This window comes from Halyomorpha halys, unplaced genomic scaffold (assembly GCF_000696795.3).
Source record: "Halyomorpha halys isolate HHAL.00 unplaced genomic scaffold, Hhal_1.1 Scaffold157.1, whole genome shotgun sequence".
Classification (NCBI taxonomy): domain Eukaryota; kingdom Metazoa; phylum Arthropoda; class Insecta; order Hemiptera; family Pentatomidae; genus Halyomorpha; species Halyomorpha halys.
Window position 1 is genome coordinate 1,628,270 of NW_027114029.1, and position 20,105 is coordinate 1,648,374.

Here is a 20,105-nt window from a genome sequence, read left to right on the forward strand (position 1 = left end):
TATGTGATTATAAATCTTACATAGTAAAAAAAACTTTGTTGAAAATTATACCTACTTCCTGTGTGCATAATACCATAGATTTGTTGTCTCTTATAGACTGTTGATGCGAGATGTGCTATCTGTGGTATTAATTTATGTAAAATCTTTATTTTCTCTGATGATGCCTGAATTGGTGGAATACTTGGTTTGTTGTCAATACTTTGGAATTTTTCTGTAGTATCTCAACTCATTTTGTTGTTAATTGGTTTTAATCTATACACTAGTGGAAAAGGATAGTTTTAAACTATATACTAGTGTATCCTGCCAATTATATATGTATCTTTTCTAGCTAGTATTTTAGTTCTAATGGGGTATTAAATACTTCAAACTAAAAATTAAAAAATTAATTTACTTCAAAAATACATGATTGTAAACATATTTGTTTTTAGATATTTATTATAAAAGTAGCATTTCGGAATATCTTTGTTATTTCATGTTGCATTGCATTCAATATCACATTAGTCTGAATGGTATAAATCTCAATATCCATGCGGTTATTTTAGAAGTAACTTTTACAGAAGTTGAGATTGGCAATAAATAAGACGACTCCTTTGATAAGAGTTTACTTCTTGAAGATATCGGCTGAGTTTCCTCCCCTGACGTCGATGCTGGGGGCGAGGGATTGAACCTGGGCCTGGCAAGCACGGAAGATCTGGCTGAACTTGAGGTCGACCTGTCCCTGGCATCCGTAGCCGCCGAGGCGGTGGATGGCTGCGTAGTCGAAGCAGTCTATTTTCCCGTCGTTGTTACAGTCCTGTAACATAATATTTATATTGTTATCTACAGGTATATGCATATGATATAGATTAAGCATACTTGATCATGTGGGCATTGTTTTTTAATCCTGTTCAAAGAAGCATGTATTTATTGAGCGACAAGTACATTGATAATCCTAAGTAAGGTGACATTTTATTTTTTGAAATTCTCAATTCTGTTAATAATATTTAGATACTTTTAAAGGTTGAAGACTTTTCTACCTAATCGCCACTCCGGTCGATACATTTTTGAAGGCGTCGTATCAGCTCTTGTAAGTCCAGGTCATACCAGTTTCTAGGGGGAATAGTTGAGAAAGCGTTGAACCTCATATTTCATCTCTTCTTCAAAGCTGAACCTCAACCCGAACAAATGTTCTCACGATACACCTAGTTTGGACTATAAGTAGGGCATGTCATATCACACGTCCATAGTAGTTCCAACAAACATTCATATTAAAGATCCATCTAATAAATAATCATGACTTTATTTACAGAGTATCTGTATTTTCGAGGACTTTATTTCTACACCTTCTTATAGTCCGGACTTGGCACCCATTGAGAACAGTTGGGTAGAAGGCGATTCAGTTCCTAAGGGGTTAAAAATGACGTTAACGCTTTCTCAAGGACGTGGCGGGGAACTGGTGTACAAAAGTTTCAGAACGCTTTCAAAAATGGTTCGATCGAAGTGGAAATCGTGCAGGAAAAAAGACAAATGATCAACCTTTATAAAATGATGTAAATATGTTAACATAAAGTAATATGATCGGAATGACCCTCGTATCTTTAGTTGCTACATATTCAACATACTACATTAATCTTATTATACTACAAATAGATACTATGATATAATTTTAGTACATTATCAATGAATATAAATAAGTATGTATAATTTTTTCCATATTTTTTCTTTTCCTCTGTTTCATTCTATATTTCTTAATAAGTATAAAACTAAAATACCGGCTTGCTATATTACTATAATTGATTAGTCAGGGCGATATTATTTTCTAAAGTGATATATGAATGAATGTAGTGATAATTCCAACTCAGTCAAGTTAAAACATATTATAAATTATATAAAATATACAAAATGTAAACAGGGTATTTTGTGATATATTAAAATGTAATGACCTAGGGGATGCCAGAGGTGCTCAAACACCTGGTAGGTAGTTTTATTTTAGTAAATACTTTCTTCCCCTAAAATATCATAGTTTTTTTAGATTTTTATTTTATATTATTGTGTAATATAAATTTTTATTTTTATTTTAACACATTTTTTTTTTAATAACATTTTAGGGAAAATAATTTTATTAAAAAAATCTAGGACACTGAAGGGTATCTCCGGATCACTTAACCTATTGAGAACTATGAAAGGATGCCGCAGTGCTGTTGTCCCTGCTCTAACAAAGGCTGTCCTTACGCTGCTTCAGTAAATGCGGATTAGTATAAACATAATAGACATAGTGTTATAAATCTTATTTGCCAGGGGTTCGGCTAAACTGTTTTGATTATTTTGAGTCCCCAAGTAGAGTGCCACATGAATTTAACTTTGCAATCAAAAAATATTTTCTAAATCAATTTTTAACTTACAAAATATTTACATTGCCGATATGAGAATTTTTCTAACATTTCATAATGTTCTGTTTAATAATGGCGTTTATAAGACAAGCATGTAAGCTTAAGAGCCTTATGGCTGTTATAGTTTAAAAAAAAAAAATTTATTTTATTATTTTTTTCTTTGGCTGAATCCGAACAAATTTGTATGTTTTTGGAATAGTTGGAAGGAAAAACTTTATTAAAATACAAAGCTGTTCTGGCCAACTTCATTGGGCTGCTAATCACACAGCATACTTATTCTAGTCTAATTAGACAATATTTTTAATCTTAAGATAAATAAAACTAGACAAGTATACAATAATTATAAACTTTAGCAATATATAACATTAAAACATGACTTTTTTCCCCCTTTTTCATGATTTTTTTCCCTCCTTTTCTATCCTTTCCTCTATCTCTCTTTTTTTCTTTTTCTTCCCTTCTTTTTTCCTTTCATATTTTGGCTTTAATCCAATGTGTGTTTAACAGAATAATGGATAAAATAATGATAGAGATATGAGAAAATATGAAAGATATTTAAGTAACAAATTAAAATTTAAAAAATCTTTGTTAAAATTTATATACAATAAATATTAAAATATTAAAAATATCTCCAAAAATAATAAAGTAACAAATAAAATATGCAATGCATGCATGCCATCCTTCCTCTGGATGACTACTTTGCTCAATAGTTTCCATGCATGCAGAGGTGGATGATTCCCAGGGAGTTGAGTATTATATATTCTGTTATTCTACCCACGTCATATTTAATTTTTACATGTTTTAAAAATCAAAAGTTTTAAAATACTTTTGTATTAGATATATTTTGGTTTTAGATTTAAGATATTGACTATTCGCAACTAATCTCTTGTACCTACTCGGCTGCGGGACAGGTGGTACGGTACAGCATGGAAATCGATACTACTTCTGTCCACCACTGACTGGAGCACTCCATGTCCCCGCTCCTGGTTTCGAACGTTGCGTTATTGACGGAGATTTCGTGGTAACCGGAGAGCATTGTGGGTAATTGATAGTGAATCAATGGCGGTCCAGAGCAGAGGCATGATGTGGAGATCAATAGCTATCTGAGTAGGCAGGGCTGTAGTTTCTCTCGTCGTCGTTTATTTTAACGACCGCAAAACAAATTCTTTTGAACAGATTTCATTTCCAAAGTGGTATTAAAAGTATTGGATATATCTTTTGGTTTTAGATAGAGTACATTCATGATGTTACTACAAATTCGCTTGGGAACAGAGTTTGGATGCAGGAGCGAACATCAATAAAAATTTATTTAAGCATGCATGTATTGGAGATACATGTATGCATCCATGTATCTCAAAGTTTTGAGATAATTTGTATTCGACATGCTGTATTCTTTTGCAAATTTACCATTTTTACAATTTATCAGCATCCTTATGATTTCCAAAATGCCAGGAAGATAGTGGCGTAAATAACGCCAAAGCAACTAATTTAATTTTTTTAAATCACTTATCAAACCAATCTATAACTAATTTCAATAATTCTGTACGTTTTGGGAAACTGTGATCGAGTTAGTATACGTCGCAGGTATTGAAGGTGTCGTCTATGTTAGTTGCAAGAAGTATGCCAAGCATCTGTAGAATGTTGAGGGTGGATATAGAGTACAGAACTGGACCTAAAATGCTGCCCTGCAGCATACCCGCTCCCATTTTTGATTTTGCAAGTTGGAACCTAGTTGATCCCATATTGATTTAATCAGATTCCGTTTTCTTATCTTCGCTCACGCATGCGTAAACACATTTTTCTGGACATAATTCTATTTTAAAAACGGCCTGTCTGATTCGGCCTAAATTTAGAGGAAAGTTTGGCATTAATATGAAATTGATCTAGAAGTGATTTTAATAGATTCTGTTGATTCCCTTCGCATGCGTATATGTATTTTTCTGGCATATATCAAAAATGGCTCACCCAATATGACTAAACTTGGAGAAAAGTGGCGGTTAAAAGTACGTTACATTTGAAAATAACGTTAAAGTAAAGAGTACTAACAAATTAAAGAAACGTCTAAAAAATAAACTTAAAATGATAATATACATGATAATAATATATATTATTATCAGGAGGGATATTATTATGGTATTTTAAGTTTATTTTTTTTAAATTTCTTTAATTGGTTAATATTCTTTACTCTGAGATTATTTTCAAATGTAACGTATTTTTAATAACCACCTCTCTGTCTGCCTCTCTTACTTGTCAATTCATTTCCTTGCCCGAATGCCATCTGTAAGGTATGCTTCTTATCTTGTTCATTATCTTTCTTTATTCTTGATTTTACTCTTTTTCCCTTTTTCCACCTCTTGTGTGCCTGTATTTTATATTTCTTTTTTATCTGTTGTTATTTGAGTTTACTTCAATTGTCTAAAACCTTTTTTTTATCTTTGTTTAATTTTAAGCTTCACAGTACAATTTTTTTTTACAACGTATTTTACATTGTTCATTTATTTTTACCCCATTTGGGTGTTTGCATCTTTCTTAGCCCTGATGAAGCGTTAGAGGGGGAGAAACGTTACTCATAATAAATGGGCTCGTAATAAAGTATAATAGTAATAAAGTCGTAAAGAGTTTTCTTTGACCGGACCATCATCTTTTTATTACTTCACACGGTCAATAGCCCAGTAGAAATATATCGAAAGAGAAACTAAAAAAAAAGAGGAGTTAAACAAGAAAGAAAAGAAGACAGAAATACTCAGGAAGCTTTATTATCCATATACTTTGTGGACTATTTTTTTTTTCAGTATAATAGTGTTGCCATTTCGGCTGAATGAAATGAATTTGATCGTAGGAGAATTTACATCGCGTGGAAGAGTTGCATAGACTGTACAGGAAGTACTTTGAGGCCGAAGGACAATGATATAGAAGAGCTCCCACACTTAACCTGAAGGTAATTATTTATCATTCTCCATCATTCTCAGTCTGGCATCATGAAATGCTGGATGTATATTTTGTTCAATTCTTTCTTTTGTTTTTTTCTGAAAACGCAAAATGCAATTCAAATTTCCGTTCTGAAGGTGCCTCTACTAGTTTGCCAAACTATGTATATACGCGCATGCGCAAGCGTGTGGATGGATGATTTGCCTTGGCTGGTACAAGTTGACCTGAATTCGTGGCCATCACGTCGTTAGTTTGTCACAAATCAAAGGGTGCTTATGCTGCTTCCACACGTTTGTACTCAGTTTGCATTGCTTTAGAACTGCCAACTGATAAATATGTGTGTTCTTTGTATTTTAATTAATTAAATATTTTCCCCAATCTCAAGTCAATAATTAACTCTTGTTAAAGATTGAATATTTTAAAGTTCAATTGATTCGGTGTAAATACATAGTTTCAAATCTTGTTAATTAACTTTAGCAGTTTATATTTGATTTAGCGTAGAATCAATATATATTTATGAAGACATTGTATGACTAAGTAATTAAATTAAAATGTTTCTTATAAAAATTCCAGAATAATAGTTGAATTTATAGGTTATGCAGTCATCTACAACCTACATTGCTAGTATTTATGATTCCTTTAATTTTCCTATCTTTATTTTTTATAATGAAAATAGAATGTTATAGCCGATAAAAGTCAAAAGAACAATCTAGCATTTGCATAAATCATGGATTTGCGACAAGTGGCCAGTGTGTAGGAGCTTGTCCAAAGGCAATGAAATCAGACACCCCTCTGGCCCAGCTTACTGTAAAAAATATTTTTTGTTCTATCCTTCCTAGATCGACAACAGTTTCGGGAGACTCTCCTTGGACAACATCATCTGTAGGCCTGTACCTTCATTGAATCAGGAATAATCTGGCACTTTAGATTGATACCAATATGATCGCAAGTTATAAAGTAGTACTTGCTTATCAAGATACTGATTGTTTGGCAGGATTATATCATGAATAAAAATCGTTTCCGACTAGGTAATAGATTCCAATGTAGATCTTCTTCGGGGCTGTTTTGATATGTGGAGGTGTACAACAGTCCCCCCATGGTATTACATCCCCATCACAATTTTATAATGTTTTGTAAATAAAAACTCATTTAAAGCAACTAGTGATATCTTGTTCTTACTCTTCCAAAAACAAAACAAAAAAATTTATTGGTATATAATAATCTAGAAAAACATACTGTAGCTTTAAACCTTCTCATAACGGCAAGGACTATTTTGAAAAAAAATACAGCGTGTAAATCAGGACAATAGCACTAAAATGTACAATGGAAAAACATACGATCTATTCTATTTTGTATTTATTATAGATTAGGCTATAGAAAAGAAAATCGATTAAGATTAATGATGCGTTGTAGTTATATATCACCTTTTAATTTAAGAAAATGAAGTAAATACCCATATAATAGTTTCTAATATAAGCAATTACTATGAATTGTGACTAAATATTGTTTATTAAGTAAGTATATGTACTTAATCATTCATATGTTAAGAATCTTAAAATAAGCTGAAACAACATATTGTTCATTTTCGCCCCCTCCGTTTATTAACGTTTGGTTTGCTCTCTTGATGTTCTCGACGAAACCCCTTCCTCCTCCGTGGTAAAGGCTGATACACCCCCCTCCCCCGCCAAGGAGGTCCTCAGTTGTACATAAATACCCAGAGCAGCTGCGAGAGCTGGTTCCAAGCCAGGAGGGGTCTGGTTCATCGACCTTGGACCGGTCTTAAGCTCTCGACCTAGGCGACTTAAGCCTATTTTAATCTGCGGTAAAGAAGAAAATTATATTTGCGCTTTATATTCGAGCGGAAATTAAGATGACTAGCGAAACTCTTTCAAATATAAACTTTAATCCAGGTGGACATCATTCAGTGACAAGATAAGTGATCCTCCCATTCAGGTTTTGTCTCTAATCCTAACGGTATAATATTACTATCCTTTTAAAGGCTGAATCGCATCCATTCTCCAGTTGGTTCAAATATATATAGTCCAATAACCCATGTAATTGGCGCTTTAGCACAGTGGTCAGGTATTAGGCTACTAACTCCAAGGACCAAATAGGAATCCGTCTGTGGCAGATACTTATTTTCTGTTACGTTGTAGTTGTGAGTCAACACTGTGGCTTCTAGAGCCCTCCTGGCCTCCACACAGACTCAGAAAGTGGGTACCCTTAAGTGAGAAAAAATCATCTTGTATAACCGTTGTTCTGCTTCCTTACAAAGTACTGAAAACTTTGCCCTTTATGAGTCGCAGTGGTTTATATTATTCTCGTTTAATAAGTTTTAAGCAGAAGCAAATATATTGAAGATTATATATTCCAAAAATGTTTGAGCTTACCTGAGCGAACTTGGCCATGTAGTTCTTGACGGCTTCAGCAGCGCACACTGAGTCAGTTGAGCAACGTTCAAAGGCTAAAAAATAAAATTATTATAATTTAAATGTTATTTATCAATGAAAACTAATGTAAAATACTTTAGCTGCTTATACTCAATACAGATCCTCACACTAAGCACTGAACCATCAATAAAAAAAAAAAAGAAAAACTATACGTTTTTATTTAGGCTTACATTCGCCTGGATATTTTTATCGTTGTCAGAATATAAACAAAATATCAACTTCTGAAAACCTTTTTTAAAATAAATTATCGTATTATCAATTTAAAAACAATTTTGATCCTTTTTTTTCCTCTCAACTTTTATTATTTAAAATTTCTCCAACGTTTCAGCCCTCAGGCCATTCTCAAGGATACCTTCAATATTGATGTAATTTCTTTTTTAAATCTTAAATCAATTCTTTTTAAGTTGTAAATGTAAGTGAAGGAAGGAAAGTGTTTTGTAAAAAAGTTTTAAATCTAAGATATAACTGCACGTCGATTTCGACTATTACAGCACTTACTAGACAAATGGTCTAAACTTCCAACAGATTACAAAAGACTGATCTACATGACTGTAATAAGTCCAGTCTGGACGTATGGAGTTGAGCTTTGGGGCTCCACTAAACCTTCGAATTCCTCTCGTATTCAATCCTTACAATTCAAAATCCTTCGTAAAATCCTCAATGCTCCTTACTTTGTCACAAATAAAATTATACTTAAAGACCTTAATGTTCCCTATGTAACCAATCTAGCCCGAACCAGATATCACTCCTTCCATTATTAACATCTAACCACTCAAACCCCTTAGTTTCTTATCTTGCATCCTCTTCCATTCCTGACAATCCTCTGAGGCGCCTGAAAAGAAGATGGCCACGAGACCAGCTAATATAAAATGTCCTTAAAGTGCTACCAATGGGTAGTTTCTCTACACGCCTGTAACACTCCAATTTAACTTAGATCAGATTTACTAAATGTATTATAATGTACAGTTGTAAATAGCAATAAATAAATATTTTAAAAAAATCTAAGATATAAATTTTTAAAAAAAAGTTACATGTGACAAGGGCAGTTAGCCTGCAATTTTAAGATTTAAAAAAGAAATGACATCAATATTGAAGGTGGTATCCTTGAGAATGGCCTGAGGGCCGAAACGTTGGATAAATTTTAAAGAATAAAAGTTGAGAGGAAAAAAAGGATCAAAATTGTGTAAATTGATAATAAATTAAACCAATCTCAAACAAGCATATATAAAAAATAATTAATCTAAATTATCGTACTAGTGTTTTCAATTTATCTTTATATTTTTTCTAAATGTAATTGATTGTGTTTAGATTTTCTAATTTCTGTTTAAATTTATTTATTATTTTAGAATTTCACACTTTCTTTGATACTTTATACTAGATACTAGAATTATTCATTATGCTTTCTGCCTTTTTTCAAATACTTTTTCAGGCAGTTTCAAATTTTCGACTGAGGGGATGGTATCGTCTGGGATGCAAGATATTACCATCGGATATACCTTTGTATGTCCAAGGTATAAATGAGCAAGTTCATACTTTTGAAGTTCTTGGATTAAATCTTGGTATTTTCTGCATATTTATTTATTATTATTATTGTTTATTAATTTTCTTTCTGTTGTTAATTTATTATAAGTAGTTAAAAATAACTATTTTTTGATATATTTATTATGTATTTCCTGTACATTTGGATGGAGGGTTTGTTGATTATAAATTTATTATTATTTTTTCGATTTCGAATACAAGTCAAGTGAAAATTTTCATAAGTAAATTTGCTTATATTTTATATCATTTTGGTTCCAAAATTGAAACTATGTCCTCCAATTTTGCAATAATGATGTTTTTCACAAAACATTATTTAACCTAGCTTATTCTAGTTATAAATTATCTAGCTTATCTAAAGTTAAACCCACGCCTAAATAATGTTGCTGGGCTTCCTCGATTCAATATCGAAGACAGATCAGAACGAATCTCGCCCATTTAGCAAAGAGGCAGATCTGGTCAAAATGTCTCAGATGTTAGCCCTTGCTAGTCTTTCTGTTTCACTTTTAGTTTAAATTAAAAAATAATATAAAAGGCTGTGGATAAGGTGATATTCAGTGGCTACAATTAATCTTCTGGGTACTTTAAACTGGTAAATGGCAGTGGATTTCTCAATTTTTGAAGTATGACTCCTCGTCTCATAGAAAGATAATAAAATATCAGTGAGCAAAATATGAATTTTAAAGCTTCGATTTTACTAATCATGGAGTTGTCACCCTTCGCTACGTTGCTAATATATATCCCTGTATAAGTTTCATGTATAATTTCAAGATTTCTGAATAAATTATATCTTTGTTATCGGTATCTGTTGTAGATATGTGTAATATGTTAGTATTAATTTAAAGATTTAATTTTAAAGAAACTTCAGTCGTACACGTATTGCGAAGGATGAAATATAACGAAAACCACATTACACCATAATGAATGTATGACTATAATATGCCAGACTAGACCAAACTTAAACCGAACACGTTGAGACTTACGGTGCCGCACAAACAATACGGTCCCTTACTTATGCGTTTTGTAATCTTCTAAATTCTCCCGTTAATTCATCCTTTTTCGGTCCGAATATTTTGCGTAATACTTAATTTTCGAAAACCCTAAGACGCTGTTCATCCCTTAGTGTAAGAGGCCACGCCTCACATCCATAAAGAACAGTGGGAAGGATAATGGTTTTGTAAATTCTAATTTTTAAGTTTTTCGATAGAAGCGCGAGCAGTTTCGAAATTGAAAAATAACAAGGATTTTCGGCCTTTAACCTAGCTCTTATTTCCTCATCAATTTCGTTTTTACTAGTTACCGTAGAACCTAAATAATTAAACTTATCTACCTGTTCAAACGAATTTCCTCCTATATCTATACCACCGAAATTGCTCGCGCTCCTATTTCAAGACCTAGTTCCTTACTGGAGTTTATTAACGTGGTTATATTTAGTTCTACAGTTTCCTTGTACTCGCCCAATAATACCAAATCATCTGGATACCCAAGTACCAGTCCCTGTACTACCTAATTTAAACCCTTTTCAGTATTCATCACACTTTTAATGATGTATTCCAGTGATATATTAAATAAGATAGGTGATAAAGAATCACCTTGTTTTAAACCCGAACGAACCAGGAATTTCTCAGAATAATGATTACCGATTCGTACCTTATTAAACGTTTCGGTCATGCACAACCGATACTTAACCCAACTCGAGGAGGCACCTCACCTCCGCATTTAAAATAGGACCATTTAGAATGGATATTTCATAAATAACAAATAAACACTACAGGTAACCTTAAAATACCAAAGGTAGTAAAAGGTAATACCCAACACGAATTACTTCCTTTTCTTTCACAGTAATGCACTTATTAATTCACTTTTCTTTTCTATTTTAGGGGGATCTGAAAAAAAAAGAAAAAAAAACATTCCAGACTTACGAGATTTACTAACTTCTTTGGTATTTCTTGTTCGATCAGATTATTATACAGTTTCTCGCGGTCAATAGAATCGTAAGCTTTTTGGAAATCAATATAAAGCTGTTGAATAGTACTTCAAATAATTGTGTTTAATATTGGAAGATTATTGATTAACCGTGTGTAAAGATGAAAGGAATATGGTCCGGGTGCGGTAAAAAAAAACTCAAATAGTAGAAATATACTATTTTAATGAGCCAACGTTTCGCCCCACGTTGCAGGGCTTCTTCAGGGCTAAAAAAGATACAATATAGTATAACTATGTGTTTGTATCTTTTTTAGCCCTGAAGAAGCCCTGCAACGTGGGGCGGAACGTTGGCTCATTAAAATAGTATATTTCTACTATTTGAGTTTTTTTTTACCGCACCCGGACGGACCATATTCCTTTCATCAATTGTGTTTAATGTTTGAAATTCCAATAAATATAATATTTCTCAGTCGCCATATTGAAACAGGTCCATAAAATCCTAGGTCCATATATTAGTAAACATGGTAGATTTATGTTTATTTAGAGAGATGTGTTTATTTTTATCCAAGGGATAAATAAAGGATTAATAGTTTCAGAGAGTTCAGGGACGCTCTTTCAATAAGTTATTCGTGTTTACGGACGTTTCAGTAGCTATTTATAATAGAAAACAGGTTTTGCGCTTTTAAGGTTAATGGAAAAATGAACAAAGATTTGGTTGGAAACCGCTGTTTTAGTTGTTGTTGTTTCTTAGGGCTTAAGGGCATAAAACCCAACAGTCATCAACGCCCAAAACCACTGTTTTAGTGAGCCCGGAATCTTCTTCACGTTGACCTTTATTAAGCTCTGTGGAAACCTGGACATATTTGGTCCGAACTGAAAAAGTTTCTTCTCAAACCATAAACGAAGACTGGTGTTATTGAGATAGGTTTATTTCACTAGTGTGAAGCCTAGAATAGTACTAAAATCCTCGAGGCCGTTGTGTTAATAGATCCCAGTTAATAATACAAGATCCCAGGAGAAGAAAAGAGGCAGTTATGTCACTCCAATTTTTGTTTAATTTAATGGAAACTATGTATAATTAATAGTCAAAATTAATGAGTCTGCCAAGTATAGTTAGAGGGATAAAAAATGGCGACTGTTTTAAAACGTTAAAACAATTAATTTTTCATTCTGAACTCTATATCTTTAAAACTATCAACAATATTAGAAAACCTAAGAGAATATCATTTGAAGTAGAGTAATTTGTTTTTTTAATAATTTATTTATTGTTATTTACAACTGTATACATACATACACATCAAGTAAAATTCCTGTAAGTTATATTATGACATGATACAAACATGTGGAGAATCTACCCATTGATAGAACTCCAAAAAAAAATCGGAAGTTAGTAAAATTATTTTTAAAAATCTATACCTCAAAACCATAAGACGTACAGATGTCTGCCAGAACTCAAATTAAAGCTAGTTAAGTAGTTTATGACCCTTATATTCGCAGAAGTAGTAGTTTTAATGATATTTGCTAAAATAAATTGATTTTTAGTAGTAGCAAAATTTATTTCATATGAGAATATCATAAAAACTATTACCCTTACGAAGATACGTGGCATAAATTACTTTATAGTAAGTTAAATATTATATATCTTATTATATCTTTTTTTTTTTTTTGTGTTGGCAGCCGTAGGTACGTCTAATGGTTCCTGAGATATATTTTTTCAAAAATCAAAACTTTTGACCGAATCACTAGATTCAATATTAACATTTTGAGGGTTTATTTTTTTGAACTTTATTAACACTTGTCAGTGAATAATGATCCTTCCATTGTATCCCAAACCCTCCAACCCCATATCACCACCCTTGAAGAATGGTGCCAAAACTGGAGGATTAAAATAAATCCCAATAAATCCCACCAAATCACATTTACCCTTCGTCTTGCCCCACAGTATCTTTTAATAATACCCCACTTATTCCTGTTGAACAGATCCATTACTTAGGACTAAATCTAGACAAACAGTGCAAACTTCCAATCCATTACAAAACACTGATCTACATGACTATTATAAGGCCTATCTGGACAAACGGAATTGTGCTTTGGGGCTCCACTAAACCATCAAATTCCTCCCGAATCCAATCCTTACAGTCCAAAATCCTTAATGCTCCTTACTTTGTCACAAATCAAATCATCTATCAGGACCTCAATGTCCCATATGTTGCCGATTTGGCCAGAACCAATCCTTCCATGATTCCAAAACTCCCCAACCACCCAAACCAACTCGTTTCTAACCTGGCTTCTCCTTCTTTACCTAATAATCTTCCTAGGCGTCTGAATAGGTGATGGCCTCGGGATCTTCTCCTTTAGAAATGTTTTTGGAGTTCTATAATGGGTAGATTCTCCAGATGTTTGTATCATATCATAATATCACTTACAGCAAATTTACTTGATGTGTATATATGTATACAGTTGTAAATAACAATAAATAAATTATTAAAAAATTTTTTTTTTGAAAATCAGGAAAACTAGTACTTCTACAAAGATAAACATCATAGACTACTTTATAGTATATTAAATTTGAGTAATAATAGACATCTCTATGTCTTATGGTTTTTGAGGTACAGATTTTTTAAAATAATTTCCTTAACTATTGATTTTTCAGTAAATTTTTTAGGACATTTTACTTTTTAAAAAGCTATATCTCGGGAACTATTGAACGTAAATAACTCTATTAGGTCTCATATTTTAGCTGATTTACTCTACTTGTATGTATGTATGACGTTCTCTTAAGTTTTCTAGTATTGATGGTAGTTTTAAAGATATAGAGTTCCGAATGAAAAATTAATGTTTTAAAACAGCCACCATTTTCATCCCCCCTAACTATACTTGGCAGACTCATCAATTTAGACAAGTAATGATACATAGTAATTATACAAAGTAATAAAAAATTGGGGTGAAATAACTGACTTTTGGCGATCCCACAGAATGAAAAATCCACCTACCCACTCAGGTTGTCATTGGATGGTAAACTGTAACCCTCTCCCGGCTATTTCAGAAGTGGCCAAGAAAAGAGCTAACAACGAAAGAAACATTTCTAATGCTTTTGTTCCTACCCGACACCGAATTATTTCTTTAAGGAATGTTTATTTATACAATCGAAGGGATTATAATCGCTCTAAATGAATTGTTCTGGGCAGTAAATATGTGAAAACGAAACTTTCTGAGAAGTATCTTCTTTGCTTATCGTTAGTAGCCTACTCATTATCCTGAAATCGTCGGCCCAAGACTAACCTCCATCGGCGGCGGGGCTGTCGAGTGGGATGGTCGGCTTGTTGGCGTCTATCCAGTAGGGCTTGGTCATCTTGAAGAGGCCGCAGAGGCCCCCCTCGCAGCCTAGGGTCCGGTCGCAGTTGGAGCTGGCCTCGCAGATGCAGCCCAAGCAGAGCTCACTCACCGGATCCACCTGCCCTGGAAAAAATAAACATTCATTATTAGTACAGAGCAATAGTTTACATGAGAGTAAGGTCTGTCCATTTAGCGATTTTCAGATCCTACTTCCAAAACATGTTAGAAACTTGAAATTTATCAGTATAGCTTGTTAATCTTTGAAAGATTTTCCAAAAACCAGTTGCAGTATATGAAAATGAAAAAGTGAGATAAGTCAAGTAAAATTAAAAAAGTTACAAAAACTGAAAATCAGCATGGACCCATCACTCCCTACCTCGGTGCTAGACTTTCTTATCATAGTTATGAAATATTAACTTCTACCGGGTAATGTTAATATTAAATATATAATGAATAAACGGTTCATGTACGACGCTGGGTTTATTCAGTCTGAATTTAATAAACCAAAGTATATGTATATATTTAATAAAACAGGGTTGAATAAATTTTATGAACCATATTATATAAAATTACACAAATCAACAGAAAAAATGATAAAAAATATTAATTATAATTATTTGTTTTGTTGAGTCGCAAATATGATTAATTGGGAAAGAGTAAGTAACCATGCAAACAAATGATTAGAAGGGAATCCTTAGTCATTTTTATGGTTTTATATAGCTTGGTATATTATTTTCAAATAAATATAATTGTATTTTGGATTTTCTTTTTAGGAAGTTCGATTATACTATTTTTTAAATTGTTGAGGAGCAAAAAACCTTCCAGATAGTGTATAAACTATTCTGTTATAAATTATCCCGTATACATGAATCTTTGCATCCACGTATTTGTCATATTTTTAATATCCATTTTAAAAATCATATCATCATTACACATAAAGCTTAAATTTTTTTATAACTGTTTGTTTTGTAAAACAATTTTAAAATATAATTGCAAAGATGATATGATTTTCAAAATGGAAATTGAAAATATGACATATGAATGCAAAGGTGCATGAATATGGGATAATTATCCCGAAACGTAACGTACAAGAAAAATATGGAATAGTTTATGTTATTTATGGAAGTTTTTTTCTCCCCAACAATTTAAAAAGTAAATATATTTTTTTTTATCCATATCAAGTTATTATCTTTACTTAAATTATTTTTTTTAATGATAAATCCACAGCTATTCTTTGACTGTAGTGTACAACGGATAAGATGTATATGTCATGAATGTTATTTTTATGACTAGCTATGTTTAGTGTTAACAAATTTTAAGCTCGCTTCATCTGCAGATTTTTCTATATGAATGAAATGTTTTTATTTATAATAAAATACTGAAAATGGATCTATTAAAATAATTAATATGACCATCCCTAGGCAATGGAAAAATATCAATCTGTCGAGGCCTGAGTGCAATTTTAATTAAAAGACATAAATAACAAATTAAAACAAAAAAAGTTGTATGCATTAAAAAATATTAAAAAAGAACAAAACGATAATATCGAACTTGCAACAAACTGTGGTATGACATTGATCCTTCACATGTTAACCAACTGAGCTCTTTCCAGTGTAAACCCGTCGTATATAGTTGCTAAGAGCTCTCCAATTAGAGTCATTAAATAAACTTAGTAATTATTCAGGAGAGCAGGTCCGCTGCCCAACTATTTTATTCTAATTTCACTATACTCGTAGGCTCCTGGTCACTTCTCTAATATTTCCCCAGTTTGACTATTGCTGTACAGTATATGGGGGCGTCTCTGGGGATCACGAGGCAAAATTAAAACGTTTGATTAATTGCTTTGTACGATAAATCTTCGGGATCCCAAGGGACGCCTCTGTCTCCCGTTTTTATGCAGAGTTGAAGTGACTTTATCCTTCCTACCGTCGTATTTCCTGGCTTCCTTCATCTTCCAAGTCATCCAATTCCTTCATACATCTCTCAGCTCCTTCAATTCAAATCCTCTATACGTTCCCGCAATACTCGTTCATGGTCTTCAGATTTATACACAAGGGCCCATCGAACCGCTGCTTTCGATAGGTCGTTCATTATCCTCATCCTTATGGAACTCCATCCCTTCCAACATCCGTCGCTCCAATACCCTCCCTACCTTTAAATCCCGCCTGTTCAATATTTTCTTGTCCATTCAGACTCCTTAAAATTGTAAATTAATATAATTGTAAATATGTATGTAAACTATTATATCATTCTTAATTATTTTTACATCGTCATCATTTTTTTTTTTTATTGTTCAACTGATCAAAGTGAGAAAGTGACCTATAATTATTTTTTATAATGACTGTTTATATTTCTTTGTATTTTTTGTTTAAATATTTCTGAGGATCCTCAGCCCTCATCTATTGGTTCCTCTGTATTATTCTAAAGGGGCTCGTCTCAGAATAAATAAAATATTATTATTATACTTGTGACAGGTTCATAAGAAGTGAATGGTATCTTCCTTTCCACCAGAAAATCGACCGTATCGAACTGTATGTTGCTGATGACTCCATAGATACTGATTTATTTGAGTTTTACATACATTGAAAACTTTATAAAAAGTAAGTTTAAATGTGAATGTAATACTGGAATTGAAACGTGTACTGGAGAGAATATTAACTCTGGTTTTCCAAAAAAGAAGAGTCAGAAACCTACGCCTATCCTGGAGGCGTGGTGATGCTGAAATATGGAGACAAGTCAAGGAGCTTAGCGTGGGCTATGAGAGATGAGGAGAATTTCCTTCCTTATCCTCTCCTGAGGGGGATCATCTCTATTTCTGGGTCAGTCCGGAATATGTGGGCGTTCGGCTGGTCTCAGGTAAATTCAGTGTATTGGGGTAGTATAACAGGGTGTTGTTAATTCCTTAGTAAATTATCTCCAGCTACATCATTTCTTCTCGAAGTATAAGTTGATAATAGAAACTTTCAGGTTTACATTCGTATTTTAAAAAAATAGTTATGATTTTCTTTTCATTGTGAAATGCTACTTTGGAGAATTTCATGTTAATGTTTGATAACATAAATAATATTGAATAATGACAGTTTTACTAAACCAATGTAAAAACTATAAAGGAACGGTTTGTTTAGTTAGGTAGTTAGTTAGCAACATGGTTGCGATATTTGGAAAATTATATTTTATCTATTATACGAATTTAAATAAATATTAACGTTTTCGCCGTTTTCCAATTTCAGATGCTTTTTAAGTATTGCTCGACTAAACTCTCCTTTTCCCTTCTAAAGTATCCTCTTACCATTTTAAGCAAGTATTTCAAAAGTACTATAGGACCGGGTCACCGGGGGTCTTAGAGGGGCGGGTCTTTCGGGAATGATTGCCTTTTTTTATGTTACGATCTCCTTTTGTGATATTGTGACGCATTAAATCCGAGAACTTAGTGGTGAATGCCATGGAGTAAAAAAAACGAAAAAAAACAACACTCGTTTAAATAATAAAGAAATACTTTATTTTTTTTTATTTCCTTAATTTTATTGGTGTAAATATTGTTAATTGAAGTCCATAGTTTAAAATTGATTATATGACGAATCTCGTAGAACTGAGGTTGATTTTGTAACTGTTCTATGGTTTATCAGGTCTTGCCAGAACGAAGATTTAACATATAATTAATAAAACAATGTTTGTTGTTCCGTTTTGCATAAGTGTTTAATGTTATTTTTTAAATACTTTTTATTGTATGTTTTATTTATAAATTGTTAGAATTTTGAATATATTGAAAGCATATTTTATTCGAATATTCTCCACGTCTGTCGTCTGCATTAATATACCTTATATACGTATTATTATTATTATGTTAAATATTAGGATAAAACTAAAACAATTTATGTAGTGTAACACTTATTGATAGAAAGGGGTGTGGATTTTGCTTTGGGTTTTAACTTTATTAGTTCAAAATCAAAACGTTTTAATAAATAAATTTCATTTCGTTTTCTCTAAATGTTACGGGTTTTCGTTAGACAGATTCGGCATGAAAGACAATCCTCAAATTTAAAAGAAATATAGCGTGATTCATGATTTTATTTATTAATGATATAAAAATTACTTTATGATCATTTAAAGTTTCTATATTTTAAGATTTATCGAGAAATCATCGCATAACTTTCAAGGTTTTTCCTAACTAATTAGCTGGATTGTATGCAAATGGAATTGTTTTTAATGAAATGAAAATTATCTAGATTATAAGAGACTTTGAAAAAAAAAAAAAAATGAAAAGTAATTTAGAAAGATATATATTTTGAATGAAGTGCGGTAATCACTCCATAAGTGTGTTGATAAAGCAAACAAAATAAATAAAAGAACCTAAAATATAAAAAATGACCTTGGTTAATATATTCGTACATGAAGCATAATTTTGTTTTAATAATTATGGTAATTATAGCTTATGCTCTGCTGGCTTTTCAACTTTGATTCTGCATAATTATATTTCAACATTTTATCAAGTTCTTTTTTTTTTTTTTTATAGAAATGAAATAAAACTAAGAAAAGAGAAAATTAAGTAGTGATCAAACCCCAAGCTTCGGCAATCAAATTAATTCTATGAAATTCACATCCTAAGATGTGAATATCTAAAAAGGGTTCCAACAAAAATTGGAAAACTTTGAAGAAACCTAACAATATTATTGTCAAACGATTTAGAGATTTTTCCTTTTTATAAAATCAAGCCTGAGCGTTCAACACTTAAAATTCAATCTCGAGGAGTAGATTAGTTGACCGTAGATTAATAATTGGAGAAGATGGTCAAGAGGTGTGTTCAGCAAAAAAGGACATAAATAAACAAAAATGATTTATTTATGCCGACGTTTCGACCTGGGTTTCAGGTCTTCATCAGAAGGTTGCAGTTTTAGGAAGTATCCCTGCTGCAATCTCCCTGACGAAGATCTGAAACTCAGGTCGAATCGTAGGTATAAATAAATACTGTTGGGTTATTTATGTCCTTTTTTGCTGACCACACTTCCCGACCATAATTTTTTAAATATTTATTTATTGCTATTTACAACTGCACATTATAATACATTTAGTAAATCTGATATAAGTTAAATTGGAGTGTTACAGGCGTGTAGAGAAACTACCCATTGGTAGCAGTCTAATGACATTTTACTTTAGCTGGTCTCGTGGCCATCTTCTTTTCAGGCGCCTTGGAGTATTGTCAGGAATGGAAGAGGATGCAAGGTTAGAAACTAGTGGGTTTGAGTGGTTTGGGAGTTTATAATGGAAGAAGTGATATCTTATTCGAGCTAGATCGGTTACATAGGGAACATCTTTATGTATGATTTTATTTGTGACAACGTATGGAATATTGAGGATTGTAAGGATTGAATACGAGAGGAATTCGAAGGTTTAGTGGAGCCCCAAAGCTCAACTCCATATATCCAGATTGCCCTTATTACAGTCATGTAGATCAGTTTGTTTGTTTGTTTGGTTGTTTAGTGGCGCCAAACTTCATTGGTCATCAACGCCATTTATATTTTATTTAATTTTGCAATATATTCGTTAAATTTTATTTATTTTTAAT

The 20,105-nt window shown here is 32.3% G+C and overlaps 1 protein-coding gene across 1 annotated transcript in view; it reads right to left on the bottom strand.

The window, feature by feature from the left end:
* Positions 1-368: 368 nt before the first annotated feature.
* Positions 369-20,105, bottom strand: part of LOC106678741 (lysozyme) — a 47,699-nt gene continuing 27,962 nt past the window's right edge. The window contains exons 2-4 of the mRNA XM_014417471.3: positions 14,489-14,665; positions 7,685-7,758; positions 369-793 (exon numbers count right to left, since the gene is read on the bottom strand). Of these exons, the coding sequence (XP_014272957.1) occupies positions 602-793; positions 7,685-7,758; positions 14,489-14,665 (443 nt within the window). The 3' untranslated portion in view covers positions 369-601. The remainder of the gene's footprint in view (positions 794-7,684; positions 7,759-14,488; positions 14,666-20,105) is intronic.